The sequence below is a fragment of the Lactuca sativa genome, chromosome 6 (genome assembly GCF_002870075.4).
Source record: "Lactuca sativa cultivar Salinas chromosome 6, Lsat_Salinas_v11, whole genome shotgun sequence".
In the NCBI taxonomy this organism is placed as follows: Eukaryota; Viridiplantae; Streptophyta; class Magnoliopsida; order Asterales; family Asteraceae; genus Lactuca; species Lactuca sativa.
Window position 1 is genome coordinate 172153254 of NC_056628.2, and position 17620 is coordinate 172170873.

Here is a 17620-nt window from a genome sequence, read left to right on the forward strand (position 1 = left end):
TTTCAGATATATGATATTATGTAAGTTCATCGATTTATCAATTTTTTCATATTAATATAAACATTAAGTATTGATTACTACTACTAGTTATTACTAAATTACTTATAATATTTGACGTTGTAAACTTTACTTTAAAAGGATATTTACTTTATATTGCTTCTTTTGTTCTAATTTAATGATACTACTTCATATTGCTTTATTTGTTCTAATTTAATGATAATTATATAAAGGGTATAAAGGTAATTTTCAGGTCAAGATACAACTATAAGGAAGGAAGAAGTATGCATGCATGGAAACATAAGTTGTGAAAATGAGATTAACAAAAACGAAGGGGCCAACAATGGCCACTTTGATTGTGCCTCTTCTTGTAGCCTTACTTTCTCTAAGCATTCCTTTATCAATTACAGCATACTATAAAGATAAAACACCATATACGATTCTTAATCATCCAATCCATGGTAAATCTCCTCCACCACCACCACCTCCTAAGTCACCGTCAAAATCACCACCACCTCCTAAGACACCACCAGCCATGCATGGCAAGTCTCCAGCACCACCTCCACCTCCTAAGTCATCGCCACCACCACCTTACATCCATGGGAAGTCTCCATCGACGCCTCCAAAGTCTCCACCATCACCTCCTAAGTCACCACCACCTCCTAAGTCTCCGTCACCACCATCACCATCCGTCCATGGGAAGTCTCCACCAACACCTCCTAAGTCACCACCACCTCCTAAGTCACCGTCACCTCCTAAGTCTCCACCACCACCACCACCATCTACTCATGGGAAGTCTCCACCATCACCTCCTAAGTCACCATCACCTCCTAAGTATCCGTCACCACCACCATCCATCCATAGTAAGTCTCCACCATCACCTCCTAAGTCACCAACACCTCCTAAGTCTCCTCCACCTCCTAAGTATCCATCACCACCACCATCCATCCATGGTAAGTCTCCACCATCACCTCCTAAGTCACCAGCACCTCCTAAGTCTCCACCACCACCACCACCGTCCGTTCATGGGAAGTCTCCTAAGTCACCACCACCTCCTAAGAATCCATCACCACCACCACCACCACCACCATCCATCCATGGGAAGTCTCCACCAACACCTCCTAAGTCACCACCTCCTCCTAAATCTCCTTCACCGCCACCACCACCTCCTAAAGTCACAACCACTACCATTTAGTGTCAAGCCTGGACTAGGCGGTTAGAGCGCTTACCATTAAGTTAACATTTTTATCTTTATCTAGGGACTAAGAATCCATACTTGAAAAATCCCCAAATCCTCCTCAATATGACTAAGAACCCAATTCTTTTTTCCTATTCAATTATATGCTTCATATTTCTTGTCGAAATAAGTTCAGTTTCCATTCATATATCACCTCAAATGTCGACAAAATAGAAGACATGGTTGGATAACATATCGAAGGAGCAAGATATCACCTCAAAATAAAATAAAAAATAAGCAAGAATTATGCATGGATCATGTATGTTTTCATGTAGATGGTGTATGTATGACCTATATACATTTCATTGTCATATCTCCCTATTCTAATAAAATAATAGCTCTAATCTCATTTTCCCATGTGTCACCCTATTATGCATAGTAATTAATTTCATGTCACTCGTCAACCTATTGAGTCTTCATTTCAAATTTCAAATTTCTCACTCTATTTACACTAAATTAATAACATTAGAATAAAAATTAAAATAAAATTAATACAAATTATAAGACGATATAATTTTACGTGTTTCTTTAAATGAACGTTTATAATTTTATATAACTAAAAAATATCTTTTAATTAATAATTTATTTAAAATAATTGGTTAATAATTTTGAGCTTTTACTATGAAAGTTTAATTAATTTTGTAACCGTCGTTCTCACGAATTATAAACTAGTATATATTATACGTATAACCTGTATAAATTAAGATAATGTCACCGTTCTTGAGTGACAAGGCTATTTATTGGTGTGTGTGTGTATGTGTGTGTGCGTGTTAGTATGTATGACTGTAGGTATGTATGTATGAACGTGTGTGTGTCTATATATATAAGGGATGGTTGTAACATCCAAAAATCATAATAAAATTTCTCATTTTTAATTGATGAGAAATCAATGTTTTCTATCAAACCCCAAGCAATAAAAACCCAAGATCAAGCACAGTTGTTCTAAAATCAGTGTATCATAACATCTCCAAAACATATCACGAAAGGATGTATACGATCACGCCTTTACTTTCCTCCGGTCATCTAAAGTACCTGAAGCATAAAACTTAAACGGTAAGCGAAAGTGTAACATCCCAATTTTCAAGACCAAAAATTTCATTTTTTTATTTAACGTTTTAGAAAACATTTATAAGATAACCTTGTCAAGTCATATCATTTCATAAACCACAATCACATGTCTCAAAACCATATCATAAAAATAGTAATAATGTCAGAGTACAATCCCAAGAATCTCATAATGCAGAAATCTGGTGTGTGTGATGCGCCGCTACCGTGCCGGCTCCTTTCGCTTCGATGAAGAGGTACCTGAAAACAAAACTGAAAATTGTAAGCACGAAGCTTAGTGAGTTTCCCCATCATACCACATACCATACATAACACATACTGCCAGGCATATATGGGTGCCCGACCTACACAACTGAGCTTACCGGGCTGCTCAACCTACCCCTACTAGGCATACTGGGGTGCCTAACCTACCCCTGTCCGACATACCGTGGTGTCCGACCTACCCCTCCGGTTTATCTCAACCGGTTATAGGGATTATTTCGACCCCTACTACTTCGACATAAAACATAACATAATCATACTATCAGACATACTAGGGTGCCTGACCTACCCTTGGCCATATCGGACAGATATGGGGACTATTCCCCCTACTACCACTATCACATTACATCATATCATACTAGCACATAAAACTTATCAAATAGTGGCAAACCAGACAATTATCAAGAAGATAATCATCCATAATCACTCTTACTAGTGGGTCGACATTGTGGCCTTAGACCCACTTCTACTGGAAGGTAACTCACCTCAGTGTCGTGAAGTGTCTGAACTGTAGTGGCTACCAGAATCAACTCCTCTCAATTCCTACACATAACAATCTTCCTTAATTACTATTTCATGGTCAACATAGGCCAAAGACAAAGTCAAAGTCCACACCTTGGTCAAAATCAACATTTGGTTGACTCGACTCGCCATGTTGGTCCACCAACTCGTCGAGTTCCATAACTCATAGATTCTTAACTTTGCGATCTGACTCGTCGAGTTTCCCTCTAAATCGTCAAGTTTCTCCTTATGGCTGAATCAGGACTTTCCAATTGAACTCGTCGAGTCCTTCCTTGGACTCGTCGAGTTCATCTTCATGTTGGTTGGGACCTTGCCTTGAACTCACTGAGTTCATCCTTGAACTCATCGAATCCTTTGATCTACAAGTCCATAATCACGTTCATCTTGTTGAGTCCCCTCCTAGACTCAACCAGATTCCTCAGGAACTGAAGAGGTTGGGGAACCAATACCTGACTTGCCGAGTCCTATGAACAACTCGACACGTCCCCAAGGTCCATGTCCTTATAGTTGGTTTCAGTTGAGCTCATTGCATCCAAAGTGTAGATCTGACCTCCTTTGGTCGATTTAACACGTAAAGTCACGAACTTTACGTCTATGCATAGGTCTTCAAGCCCAAAAGGTCCAAAAATGGATTCTACAAGATGCATGGGGCTCTTATGGCAATAAATTTGTCACCTTTCTACCATGAGAACCCTCCTAGGTTCAAGATCTGAATTCATCACTCTATATTATGGTCTAAACCCGAAGGTGACTTAGAAATGACCCAAAAATGACAAGATTCAATCCCTAAAGAGGATCCCACAAATAGGAAGTCAAGGTTGAAGATTTTTACCTTGAATGAGCTGGAAATGAAGAAAAACCCCTGCATCTACTTGCTTCTTCTGGAACCCCCAAGCTTCCACTTCTTTCTTTAAGCTTTAAACAACCAAAAACACACAAAAATGGCTCAAGGACACTCCAAATGCTTTAGGGTTTCAAGTTAGGGCTTTCCTGGACTGTGAGAGACGATGGAGGATGAAATGGGACAAGCTACGACGTTTAAATAAGGTGGAAACCCTAAATATTAGGGTTTCCTCCAGGCAGTCCTGCTGGTCGAGTAGGGCTCCCGACTCGTCGAGTAGGTTACTTAAAACCCGCATCCATAATCCAGTCTACTTGACGAGTTGGGCCTTCAACCTGTCGAGTCCCAGTGTGAAACATGCAATTGCTTAACTTTAAAAATACGTACCGGGAAGCTAGTGTTACAACTCTCCCCCACTTATTTCAGACTTCGTCGTCGAAGTCCGCTGCCGCATCTGGGAAAAGCTTAGGGTAGTGCTCTCTTATCTCGTCCTCCGGCTCGCAATTCCATTCCGAGACCTTGCAGTGCTGCCATTGCATCTTCACCAGCTCCACCCTCTTGTTTCTCAGGTCCTTCGACTTCCTGTCAAGGATAGCTACTAGTTTCTTAATGTAGTTCAGACTGTCATCCACCTGAATGTCCTCTAAAGGCACCACTGCAGAGTGCAGAGTCATCGACATGACACTTCCATAGCTGGGAGACATGAAAGGTACTATGAATCTGGCTAAGGTTGGCCAACAGATCCAACCTATACGCCACCTTGCCCACCCGGGCTGTAACCCTAAAAGGACCGATGTATCTGGGGCCGAACTTGCCCCGCTTCCTGAACCGGATGACACCTTTCCAAGGTGACACCTTCAAGAGGACCATATCCCTGACCCGGAACTCTAGATCTGAACAACGCTTGTTGGTATAACTTTTCTGCCGACTCTGAGCAGTCTGAAGCCTTCTCCGGACCTGCCGGATCCTCTCCATCGTCTTGAGTACCACTTCGATACTCCCCATGACCCTCTGTCCATCCTTACCCCATCATATCGGGGTCCTACACTTCCTCCCGTATAACATCTCGAAGGGAGGACGGTCAATACTCGCGTGGTAGCTATGGTTGTAGGACAAACCTGCCAAGGGAAGGAAGGTATCCCAGCTACCACTGAAGTCTAGAACACAAGCCCATAATATATCCTCCAATGTCTTAATGGTGTACTCACTCTAACCATCCTTCTGCGGGTGAAAAGCAGTGCTAAAGTACAAACGACTACCCAAATCGTCGTGAAACTTCTTCCAGAATCTGGAAGTGAACCGCACGTCTCTGTCATAAATCATAGAGACTAGCGCTCCGTGTCGTGCTACTACCTCCCGAATGTAGATGTCGACCAATTTCTCAGGCGAAATGCTCTCCTAGATCAGAATGAAATAGGCACACTTAGTCAATTGATCCACGATGATCCAAATCGAATCTACTCCCTGCGCGGTAGTTCGCCTCATAAGGCTTCTACTTCCTTGAAGTGTAGGTGATAACATGCCCTCTCTGCATCAGTATCATGCCCAACCCTGAGATAGACGCATCGCCGTACACCACAAAATCCTCCATGCCCTCTAGCAGGGAAAGGATCGGCACCTCGCATAGCCTCTGCCTCAATGTCTCGAACGCTGCCTGCTGCTCAGGTCCCCAACGAAAGACCACGTCTTTCTTCGTCAACCAGGTTAAGGGTACGACTGTCTTGGAAAAGTCTTGAATGAATCTCCGATAATAGCCTGCCAATCCCAGGAAACTCCGAATCTCAGATGGAGACTTTGGAACCTCTCATCTCGTCACGGCCTCTACCGTAACGACCCAATTTTTAAATCCAAAAATTTCTTTTTAAATTAATTGATTCATAAAAACGTTCATAAGAAAGTACTGTGAAATCACATCGTCTCATAAAACAATGTATCATGTCTGGAAACCCAAGTCACAAAATAATAACATGTCTGAGTACAATCCCAGAATATCCATAGTGCGGAAAAAAAAACAGTGTGTATGATGTGCCGCTACCGCGCCAGCTCCTTCCCCTTCGCCGAAGACGTACCTGAAACTACAACTGTAAACTGTAAGCATGAAGCTTAGTGAGTTCCCCCATCGTACCACATACCATACAATTACATAGCATACATATTGCCGGGCAATTCTAGGGTGCCCGACCTACCCGGTACGGCCATTCTGAGGTGCCGACCTACCCGTACGACCATTCTGGGGTGCCGACCTACCCTTGCGGCCATTCTGGGGTGCCGTCCTACCTGTGCCAAGCCATTCTGGGTGCTGACCTACCCTTCGGTCCTAACAACCGAACCTCGGGGACTATTTCACCCCCTACTGCTACTATTACATATATCATAACATAAACATACTATTAGACATATCTGGGGTGTCTGACCTACCCTTCGGTCCTCACAACCGAACTCTACTACTATCACACATAACATATCATGCCAGCATATAACATATCAGGTTGTAGTAACCCTAGATGATATCACAAAGACAATCATCTAACATACATCTCCTACAGGTGGGCCGACATTGTGGTCGTAGACCCACCGCTACTGGAAGGTAACTCACCTCGAACAAGTAGCTGCTGATAAATCGTGTGGGAAGTCTCTGTCTGCCGCTGCTCAGGAAATCCTCCGACTACAATCCCCACAAAATACTTAGTCAGAAACTGACATCTACTATTAGGGTAAAATGACTATTTTACCCCCAATCTAGTCCATGTCAGAGTCAACTTCAAGTTGACCTGACTCGCCGAGTTGAGCCGTCAACTCGTCGAGTCCCTAACCCTTTACACGCCCTTATCCATGACTTGACTCATCGAGTTTGGAGATGACTCGACGAGTTCCTCTTCTATAAGAACATCGAATGATCCTTCATCCGACTCGCCAAGTTGTATGAACAACTCGTCGAGTTCACCTACATCTGATGAACAAGTCGGACCTTGACTCGCCGAGTTGTATGAACAACTCGTTGAGTTCATCTTCAATCTTAAGAAGATTGCCTTGCACTCGCCGAGTGTGTTCTAGCACTCGTCCAGTCCCATGAACTCCAGGTCTAAAACTAAGTGCAATGCGTTGGGACACTCTTTTTGTCCTGCTACAACCCTTCTAACACCCAACTGAGTTCTTTTAACCCTCAACAGATATGGGACTCAAAGCCTTGGACTCGTCGAGTCCCAGGAACGGGATCTCCGAGTCGGTCACGTCCACACTCTAAATCCTCGATTCCTGATGTAAAACCTTTGATCAAAGGTAGATCCAAGCCCCTAGACTTGATCTAGCACGTAAAGTTACAAACATTACGTGCATGCGTGGAAGAATGAGCCCAAATGGCTCAAAAAGGAACTCCTAACATGCATGAGGCTTTCCATGGGTTCTAAAACCCTGGATCCAAAACCCTAGCCCTCAACCATGCTTGCAATCATGGTTGGTAGCCAAAATGACTCTTAGAAGCCCTAACTTCGTTCAAGAATAGATCTATAATAATAATAATGAGCAAGGTATAAGCTTTATACCTCAAATGAACTTTGGAAGATGCTCAAACTTGGATCCCTCTAACCTCTTCTTGTTTCTTTAAACCTTTCCTTCCTTTCTTAGATCATAAAAGCACCAAAATCACTCAAAAGGCCTTAGATCTTCACTCACACAAATTGGGTTCTCTGTGGGGGTCTTCTGGGAGAAAATGGGGTGATGGGTGACTGAATGAGATGTTTAAATAGGGTGAAAACCCTGAGATTAGGGATTTTGTCCAGCCAGGGCCTACTCGTCGAGTCCGGGACCCGACTCGCCGAGTCCATCACTTAAGTCCCGCGTTCTGTCCTACTTCTACTCGGCGAGTTGGTCCTTTAACTCGTCGAGTACAAGGCCATAAATGCAAAACACTTAGATAAAAATAAAAAGAAATACGTAACAAGAACCAGGTGCTACAAATCTCCCCCACTTATTTTAGACTTCGTCCTCGAAGTCTGTTGCTTGTTCTTGAAACAGCTATGGGTAATGCTCCATCATCTCGTCCACCGGCTCCTAAGTCCATTCCAAGCCCTTCCAGTGCTGCCATTTCACCTTCACGAGCTCCACCTTCTTGTTCCTCAGATCCTTCGACTTCCTGTTGAGGATCGCCACAGGTCTCTCGATGTAATTTAGGCTGCCATCAACCTGAATGTCCTCCAAGGGCACTACTGTTGAGTCGTCCACCAGACACTTTTGCAGTTGGGAAACGTGGAAAGTGTTGTGGATCTGACTGAGTTCGGTTGGCAGATCCAACCTATATGCTACCTTTCCCACCAGGGCTATAATCCTGAACAATCCAATGTACCTGGGGCCCAACTTGCCCCGTTTCCTGAATCGGATAACGCCCTTCCATGGCGACACCTTCAGGAGAACCACATCCCCGACCTGGAATTCCATGTCTAATCGGCACTTATTGGCATAACTTTTCTGACGACTCTGAGCAGTCTGAAGCCTACTCCTAACCTACTGAATCCTCTCTGTCATCTTGAGCACTACTTTAGTGCTCCCCATTACCCTCTGGCCAACCTCACCCCAACATATCGGAGTCCTGTACCTCCTTCCATACAACATCTTGAAGGGAGGGCGGTTAATGCTCGCATGGTAACTATTGTTGTAGGAGAACTCTGCCAATGGAAGGTAGGTATCCCAACTACTTCCGAAGTCTAACATGCATGCTCGCAGTATATCCTCTAGAGTCTGGATGGTCCGCTCGCTCTGACCATCCGTCTGCGGGTGGAAGGCGGTGCTAAAGTGCAGACGAGTACCCAGCTCATCATGAAACTTCTTCCAAAATCTGGAAGTGAAGCGCACATCCCTGTCTGAAATCACTGAAACTGGCACCTCGTGCCATGCCACCACCTCCCTGATATAGATGTCGGCCAACTTTTCGACCGAAATTCTCTCCTGAATCGGGATAAAATTGGCGCTCTTGGTCAATCAATCGACGATGACCCAAATCAAATCCACTCCCCGCGCGGTCCTAGGAAGCTTTGTGATAAAATCCATCGTAATGTCTTCCCATTTCCACAGTGGAATATCCAACGGCTGCATCTTGCCGTGAGGTCTCTGATGCTCGGCCTTGACCTTCCTGCAGGTCAAGCACCGCTCCACGTACCATGCCACATCCCACTTCATGCAGGGCCACCAATAGTCCAGACGAAGATCCCTATACATATTCGTCGCCTCGGGATGAATGGAAAATCGGGATTCGTGCGCCTCCTCCATCAGAACCTGGCGCACACCTTCGTGGTACGGCAACCACATCCTACGGTGTCATTTCAATAATCCTCGGCTGTCAAAGTCGAAAAAGGAGATCTGCCCCACAATTCGATCGCTTTTTCAATGTTCCTCCTTCATGGCCTCCTGTTGGGCCTCCCGAATCCGCTCCAACAGTGGATTCACCACTATCATCCTTAGATAGATATCCCTAATCGGTGCTGCCTTGCGGCTAAGCGCGTCGACCACCACATTGGCCTTCCCTGGATGGTAAAGGATCTCACAATCGTAATCCTTCACCACGTCCAACCACTGACGCTGCCTCATGTTTAGATTCGGCTGATCAATGAGGTACCTTAAACTCTTGTGATCTGTGTAGACGGTACACCGAACCCCATTGAGGTAATGATGCCAAATCTTGAGGGCGAATACAACAGCCCCTAGCTCCAAATCATGCGTCGGGTAATTCGCCTCGTGAGGCTTCAGCTGTCTCGACGTGTAGGCGATGACATGCCCTCTCTGCATCAGTATTGCGCCCAAACCCAAGATGGACGCGTCACAATACACCACAAAATCCTCCATGCCCTCCGACAGGGCTAAGATTGGCGCCTCACACAATCTTTGTCTCAGTGTCTCGAATGCGGCTTGCTGCTCAGGCCCCTAATGAAAGACCATGGCCTTCCTTGTTAGCCTAGTCAGGGGTACAACTATCTTGGAAAAATCCTGGATGCATCTCCGATAGTAGCCAGCTAATCCTAGGAAACTCCGAATCACAGATGGAGACTTCAGAACCTCCCATCTCACCACGGCCTCCACTTTGGCTAGGTCCACCGAAATCCCGTTCTGGTTGACGAGGTGTCCAAGGAATTACACCTCACGCAACCAGAACTCACACTTGGAGAACTTAGCATACAAGTTCTCCCTCCTCAAAGTCTCCAGCACCTCCCGCAGGTGCCCCTCGTGCTCCTCCTGCGTCTTGGAATAAACCAAGATATCATCAATAAACACTATCACCGACAGGTCTATCATCGATCTACACACGCTAGTCATGAGGTCAATGAATGCAGCATGAGCATTGGTGAGCCCGAATGGCATCACCACAAACTCGTAATGGCCAGAGTGCGTCCGGAACGCAGTCTTCTGTACATCCTCCTCTCTGACCCTCATCTGATGATATCCTGAACGTAGATCAATCTTGGAGAACCAAGATGCTCCCTGTAGCTGGTCAAAGAGGTCATCAATCCTCGGGAGTGGGTAACGGTTCTTCAGCTTTACCTTATTCATCTCCCGATAATCTATACACATCCGATGCGACCCGTCCTTCTTCTTCACAAACATAATCGGGGCTCCCCAGGGAGAACTGCTCGGTCTAATGAATCCCTTGTCTAATAGCTCCTGCAGCTGTGTAGACAACTCCTGCATCTTAGGAGGAGCCAATCGATACAGTGCCTTGGCTATCGGAGCCGCACCAGAGACTAGGTCGATCCTGAACTCCACCTGTCACTCCGGAGGTATCCCATGCAACTCCTCGGGGAATACGTCTGCAAAATCTCGTACCACGGGCACATCGCCCACTGTCGCCTTACCCGCCTCCAGAGTGTCCATGACATAAGCGACATATCCTGTGCCACCCTGCTAAAGGTAACGCCTTGCCCTCGCTTTCGAACATAAGGTTGGCCATCGCTATGGTATCTCGCCCTGAATCACCAACTCTCCCTCTCCTGGGGTCCTGACTCGCACCAACTGTTGTGCGTAATCTATCACTGTCCCATTGGGGCTCAACCAATCCATACCTATAATCACCTTGTTCCCTCGCAAAGGTATGGGAACCAAGTCTACCATGTAACGCTCCTCGAACAATCTCAAAACACAATCTCGGAAGACCTCCAATGCTCGCACTGATCGGTCGTCCGCAATATCGACCTCTAGAGGGCAATCCAACATGCCCAAAGACTCAGGGAACTTCTTGCTAAGCACAAGAGAGAAAAATGATCGGGTAGCACCCGAATCAAAAAATACCTGAACTGAGATATCGTTCACATGGAATGATCCTAAACAGAGCACATACATAACATATCAAAATCACAGCAGCATATCATAAAAGCATAAATAAGAACTCATACCCGTCACTACATCGGGTGCGGCGCGTGCCTCCTCGGCAGTCAATTGGAATGCCCTACTCATCACCACTAGATTCTCTGCCTTTCCTTGCCGGTAATCAGTAATCCGCAGGCTCGCTGGAGCTGGCACCTTTACTGGGGCTGCTGCTGTTAACTGGGGGCAGTTGGCCTTCTTGTGGCTCTTCTGGTTGCAGTGGAAACACAGCAACTCAGACTTCTGAATAACCGGTGCAGGGGAGGTACAATCCCTGCTGAAGTGCCCCACCTTTCCGCACTTGTAGCAGCCCGACGATCCCAATCTACACGCCTCCTCATGTGGCCTGTCGCATTTCCTGCATCAGCCCTGTCCTGACTGGCCTTTCGGCCTACCGTCTGATCCCTTGGGCTTCATCCCCGAAGCCCCAGTCGTATGTCCCTCCTCTATCTTCCTCTCCCGGACATGCTCCAAATCTATCTCCCTCTCCCTTGCCCTTTCAATCATGGAATCCAGGGTAGGGGCAAGCTGAAAAACTAACATGCTCCCGAATGTCGGCTCGCAGCATATCATGGTAGTGGGTCATCCTCATATCCTCATCTCACGCATACTAGAGCACCAGCAATGCCCTCTCCCGAAACTTGGCGGTAATCTCCGCCACAGTCTCCGTAGTCTGTCTCATGTCCAAAAACTCTCTGACCAGCTGCTGAAGCTCTATAGCTGGCGCAAACTCCGCCCTGAATCTGGTCACAAAGTCTGACTAGGTCATAGCCTCAACAGCCGAGGCTCCCAATGAGTGACCAACACACTCCCACCAGTCTCTAGCCCTGTTTCTTAAAGACCCTGCTGCATATCTCACCTTCGACCCCTCGGGGCAGAAGTTGGTCAGCTGTGCAGAATCAATGTCCGCAATCCATGATCTGGCAGCATTGGGGTCCTTCGCCCCATGGAAATCTGGCGCACCACTGCCCCTGAAGTCCTTAAAGGACAGTGTGTGGGATCCCGACTAGATGGTCTCCATGTCACTCCTGAACGCCCTAAGGCGATCTTCCATCAGCTCAACAATCCCTTCCTTGGTCGACCTAAATATGACCAGGGTCACATCAAGGATGCCTCTAGTGATCTCAGACACGATGAACTCGCGTAGCCTCTCATCCACTGGTTCGGAGCCTGAACCCAAACCCAATCCCTCTCCTGAGCTACCAACTACTGGCCTCTGTCGTAGTACCACCATTCTGCAATACATAATGACAACCGTTAGTGATACTGATGCATCAAGATGGATCACATCCACTACAAGTTCCTTGGTCTTGCCTTAGCCTTCCTCAATTCCGGTACGGATCCTCTGCTTTCAGTAGTACGGGCCCATACTACCTTCTACATCTATGCGTACCTTCCTCAAGGACAGCCTTGACTCCACCAAGTCCCTTTCTCCTTTGCTGATCTATGCTATTTTCATCCTAGGTTTACCCTAGGAAAAAATCTGACACCACCCAAACCGGTCCTCAGTTGCTGAAGGCCTCATTGTGACGCCAATTAGCCACCACATGAATACCATCACATGTGACGTGGCTCAGATAGTCCTTCAAGTAAAAGACTCGTCCCTACAACGGTTAGACTCAGACGAGAGCTATGCAATAGGGCCAAATCTAGCACTCTGATATTATTCAATCCTAATCACATGTAACGTGACATACTCATCTAATGGCTAACTCCAATCATTTAGAGCCCTACAAGCACGAAGCAACCAGCATTCGGACACAGGAAACTACTCAATCAACTCTATTCTCCTAATGAGAAACTATTCCAACATATAATGCTGAGCTCATACTACCAGGCATAACCTAAACAGGCTATCCTATTACTGTCTACTCAATACTAGCATGAAATTATCATAAGCTAAAGCACATAAAGCAGGCACATAAGGCATCATTCCTAGATCCTTAGTCCTATTCTAGCATGTTGTTCTACTGAAATTGATAAACATAATATAAACTTGTATGGGTACTTTGAGGAATACTTACTTGCGCTCGGCCGGTTGCGTACATCACACACTTTGATCTTTCTTAAAACTCTTTTTTCTTAGCTTTTAAGAAACCGTTTTTTTCTTGTAAAAGTATTTTAAACCGTCGATTTGAGTCCAGACACCCCCAAGGTGCGTCCGAATCCCTCAAATCATGGCTCTGATACCAACTTGTAACGACCCAATTTTGAAGTCCAAAAATTTCTTTTTAAATTAATTGATTCATAAAAACATTCATAAGAAAATACTGTGAAATCAGATCGTATGAAAAAACAATGTATCATGTCTGGAAACCCAAGTCACAAAATAATAACATGTCAGAGTACAATCCCAGAATATCCATAGTGCGGAAAACAAGAGTGTGTGTATGATGTGCCGCTACCGCGCCAGCTCTTTCCCCTTCGCCGAAGAGGTACCTGAAACCACAACTGTAAACTGTAAGCACGAAGCTTAGTGAGTTCCCCCATCATACCACATACCATACAATCACATAGCATACATACTGTCGAACAATCCTGGGGTGCTCGGCCTACCCGGTACGACCATTCTGTGGTGCCGACCTACCCGTACGGCCATTCTGGGGTGCCAACCTACCCTTGCGGCCATTCTGGGGTGCCGTCCTACCCGTGTCAAGCCATTCTAGGGTGCTGACCTACCCGTCGATCCTAACAACTGACCCTCGAGGACTATTCCACCCCTACTGCTATTATTACATATATCATAACATAAAAATACTATCAGACATATCTGGGGTGTCTGACCTACCTTTCGGTCCTCACAACCGAACTCTACTACTATCACATATAACATATCATGCCAGCATATAACATATCAGGTTGTAGCAACCCTAGATGATATCACAAAGACAATAATCTAATATACAACTCCTACTGGTGGGCCGACATTGTGGCCGTAGACCCACCGCTACTGGAAGGTAACTCACCTTGAACAAGTAGCTGCTGATAATTCGTGTGGGAAGTCTCTGTCTGCCGCTACTTCGGAAATCCTCCGGATATAATCCTCACAAAACACTTAGTTAGAAAATGACATCTACTCTTAGGGTAAAATGACTATTTTACCCCCAATCTAGTTCACGTCAGAGTCAAATTCAAGTTGACCCGACTCGCCGAGTTGAGCTGTCAACTCGTTGAGTCCCTAACCCTTTACACACCCTTATCCATGACTCGACTCGTCGAGTTTGGTGATGACTCGACGAGTTCCTCTTCTATAAGAACATCGAATAATCCTTCATCCGACTCGCCGAGTTGTATGAACGACTCATCGAGTTCACCTTTATCTAATGAACAAGTCTGACCTTGACTCGCCGAGTTGTATGAACAACTCATCGAGTTCATCTTCAATCTTAAGGAGATTGCCTTGGACTCGCCGAGTCTGTTCTAGCACTCGTCGAGTCCCATGAACTCTAGGTCTAAAACTAAGTTCAATGCCTTGGGTCACTCTTTTTGTCCTGCTACTACCATTCTAACACCCAACTGAGTTCTTTTGACCCTCAAAAAATATGGGACTCTAAGCCTTGGACTCATCGAGTCCTAGGAACGGGCTCGCCGAGTCGATCATGTCCACACTCTAAATCCTCGATTCCTCATGTAAAACCTTTGATCAAAAGGTAGATATAAGCCCCTAGGCTCGATCTAGCATGTAAAGTTACAAACTTTACGTGCATGCAATGAGCCCAAATGGCTCAAAAAGGAACTCCCAACATGCATGAGGTTTTCCATGGGTTCTAAAACAGCAGCTTTCTGCCTTAGGGTCCCTCAGGAATGTCACAACTAGCATTTTTGGCTCAGAAATTCCACCCTCAGGTAAGTAAGGACTATTGTGAGATTGTGCTAACACTCCTAAGTGTTCAATATGAGTTCCTAAGGAGCCATAAAGTGTTAGAATCCAAATCTCTCCAAGTGTAGCGAATCTCTCTCAAATCTCTCCAAGTATAGTGAATCTCTCCTAGATCTCTCTAAGTATGAAAAATCTCTCCAAGAATAGTGAATCTCTCCCAAATCTCTCAATGTATAGTGAATCTCTCCTAAATCTCTTCATGTAGGTGAAATCTCTCCCAAATCTCTCCAAGTAGGTGAAATATCTCCCAAATCACTCTAAGCATGCGAAATCTCTCCAAGAATAGTGAATCTCTCCAAGCATGTGAAATCTCTCCGAAGTCTCTCCATCGATCTCAAATCTCCCTAAATACCTTCCTTAGTCGAAAACAGCTCAAAACCGGAAGAGGAAACCCCAAAAGGATCCTCTTGGTCCTTAACCTCTTGGTCTGGAACCCTCTTAGTCTGGAACCCTCTTAGCCACGGAAACCTCTTAGCCCGGACACCTTCTAAGGAGCCAAGAGGAATTTCACTTCAGAACCCATGTGCTTCGAACCTCCTTATTGCTCCAGATGGATTGACTCTGAAAGGTGCAAGCTCCGGAATGCTTCGCTTAAGCCTAACTTCGGAAGTTCTAGCTAGCCTTCGCATCCTCGGTCCGGACCTTCAGATTTCGCCTAGAGCCTTGGAACTTGCATGATGACTCCGGAACTCCTTGCCACCCACTTCGGACCTTGGCAGGCTTAACCCTCTCCTCCGGAATTTAATCTACAACTTCGGAATTTATCATATGACTTCGGGAATCACCTTATGACTCCGGATTTTGTACTATTCCGAACTTTTTCACCATTTTAAGGTATTTTGAGGTTGGGAATCACACCAAACTCGTATTTTTCCTATCCTAAAGCCCTTGAACCCCTTATTTTATGCTAAAATTAATTATTTTAAGCATATCTTCATAAAAATAAATGTTTGGGATTTAGGAAAACCTTATCCTAAATCAAGAAAAGGACAAAGGGATTGACTTTCTGATTTGATGGAATTCCTCATTTCCCATGCAAATCACAGTATTCCATGCTTTCCCACCAAATATCCATGCATGGACCATCAGATCCCCATCCACCAAGGATTCCCTCCCTTTCTTCTATCCACTAAAACAAAGACAGTAAGAGAAATGGGGATTCATGTTTTCTTTCACTCTTCTCATTTTCTGTCACATACTCATCTTCAAAGCAAGAACAAGGAGTCTTGCTGAAAGCAAAAATTTCCAACTTCTTCCTGGGAATATTTCAAAATGACAGAAAATATTTCAAGATGAATCCATATTATTTTATTCAAAATGATATGTGATGATCATCCTTAGGAAAACAGTCCACCCAGGGAAGTTCTTCATCCTAGCCAAAGTTTAGGCTTGGAATCTCTACTCCACAACTCCAAACAACTCCTCAACCAACTCAAGGTGAGCTTCATACCCCACCTTTTTCCATGTTTTAATGTTTTTGGGGGAGAGTACAAGTCAAATCTTGCCTAAACTCTTAAATGATTACATATATACGTATGTTTGTATGTGTGTGTGAAATATTATTAAATTATTATTTAGTAATATACTTACGAACGAATGATTTCTAAATTTCTGAAAGAACAGAGGATACTTTGAACAAAAGAGCCTCCTAACTATTGAGTGTGTCAAACTGAACCCCTTATCTATGCTTTCATGTATAAAGATAAAAAAAAAATTATAAAAGGGATCTTACTAAGTGGACACCATTTCTAGTGAATAGGAACTTTGTGACTATTTTGCAAACTGTCAGGGAGTATTTTATAAATATTCAATATAAAAGTTTGCGTTAAGAAATTACACAAATAGAGCTTTTATGACAAAAATAGTTGCATGTCATAAACTGTTGTCATAAAACCTTCAAGAACACAAGTAATGTTCTATATGTCATAAAACAGAAAATGCATGTCATAACCGACAGTTATAAATTTATACAAATTATAACTTGACACTTTTTCTTTTGACCAAAATGACTCATTTTTCAATAAACGAAAAGGAACGAACACGAGCACTAAGTTAACGAGCACAATCAACGATATGGAAAGAGAAAGATCTTTCTATTCAATAAGTATGAGCTTCATTATTTAGCTAATAAATAATGAATCTCTAACGATTGCTCAAAAGGTTGTTAATATTCTAGTCAGACAAATCTCAAAAGTACCTAAATATAAAAATATTAGTGTACGTCTAAGTCCTGTAAGGAGTTAGCCAGAGTCTCCTGGAGGGAGAGCAGGAATTTGTGTATAGATCTATACGGGGTTGACACCCCGCACCTCCGTTGTTCGCTATAGCTAGACAGGCAAGTCTAGGGTGACAAATGTCTTTTCCAAACCGACAGACAAGTTTAGTATGGTTATAACGACTTGCTAGAATATGTTATATTAACTAGAAATTTGTGTAAGGAAAACCTCAGAAATAAATTTTGGTACGTTGT

The 17620-nt window shown here is 44.4% G+C and overlaps 1 protein-coding gene across 1 annotated transcript; it reads left to right on the plus strand.

Annotated features, from left to right (window-relative positions):
- Positions 1-310: 310 nt before the first annotated feature.
- LOC111901954 (extensin) lies at positions 311-1583 on the plus strand. The gene has a single exon (XM_023897826.3). It carries the CDS (start codon positions 311-313, stop codon positions 1190-1192), a length of 882 nt encoding a protein of 293 aa, XP_023753594.2. The 3' UTR covers positions 1193-1583.
- Positions 1584-17620: the final 16037 nt, after the last annotated feature.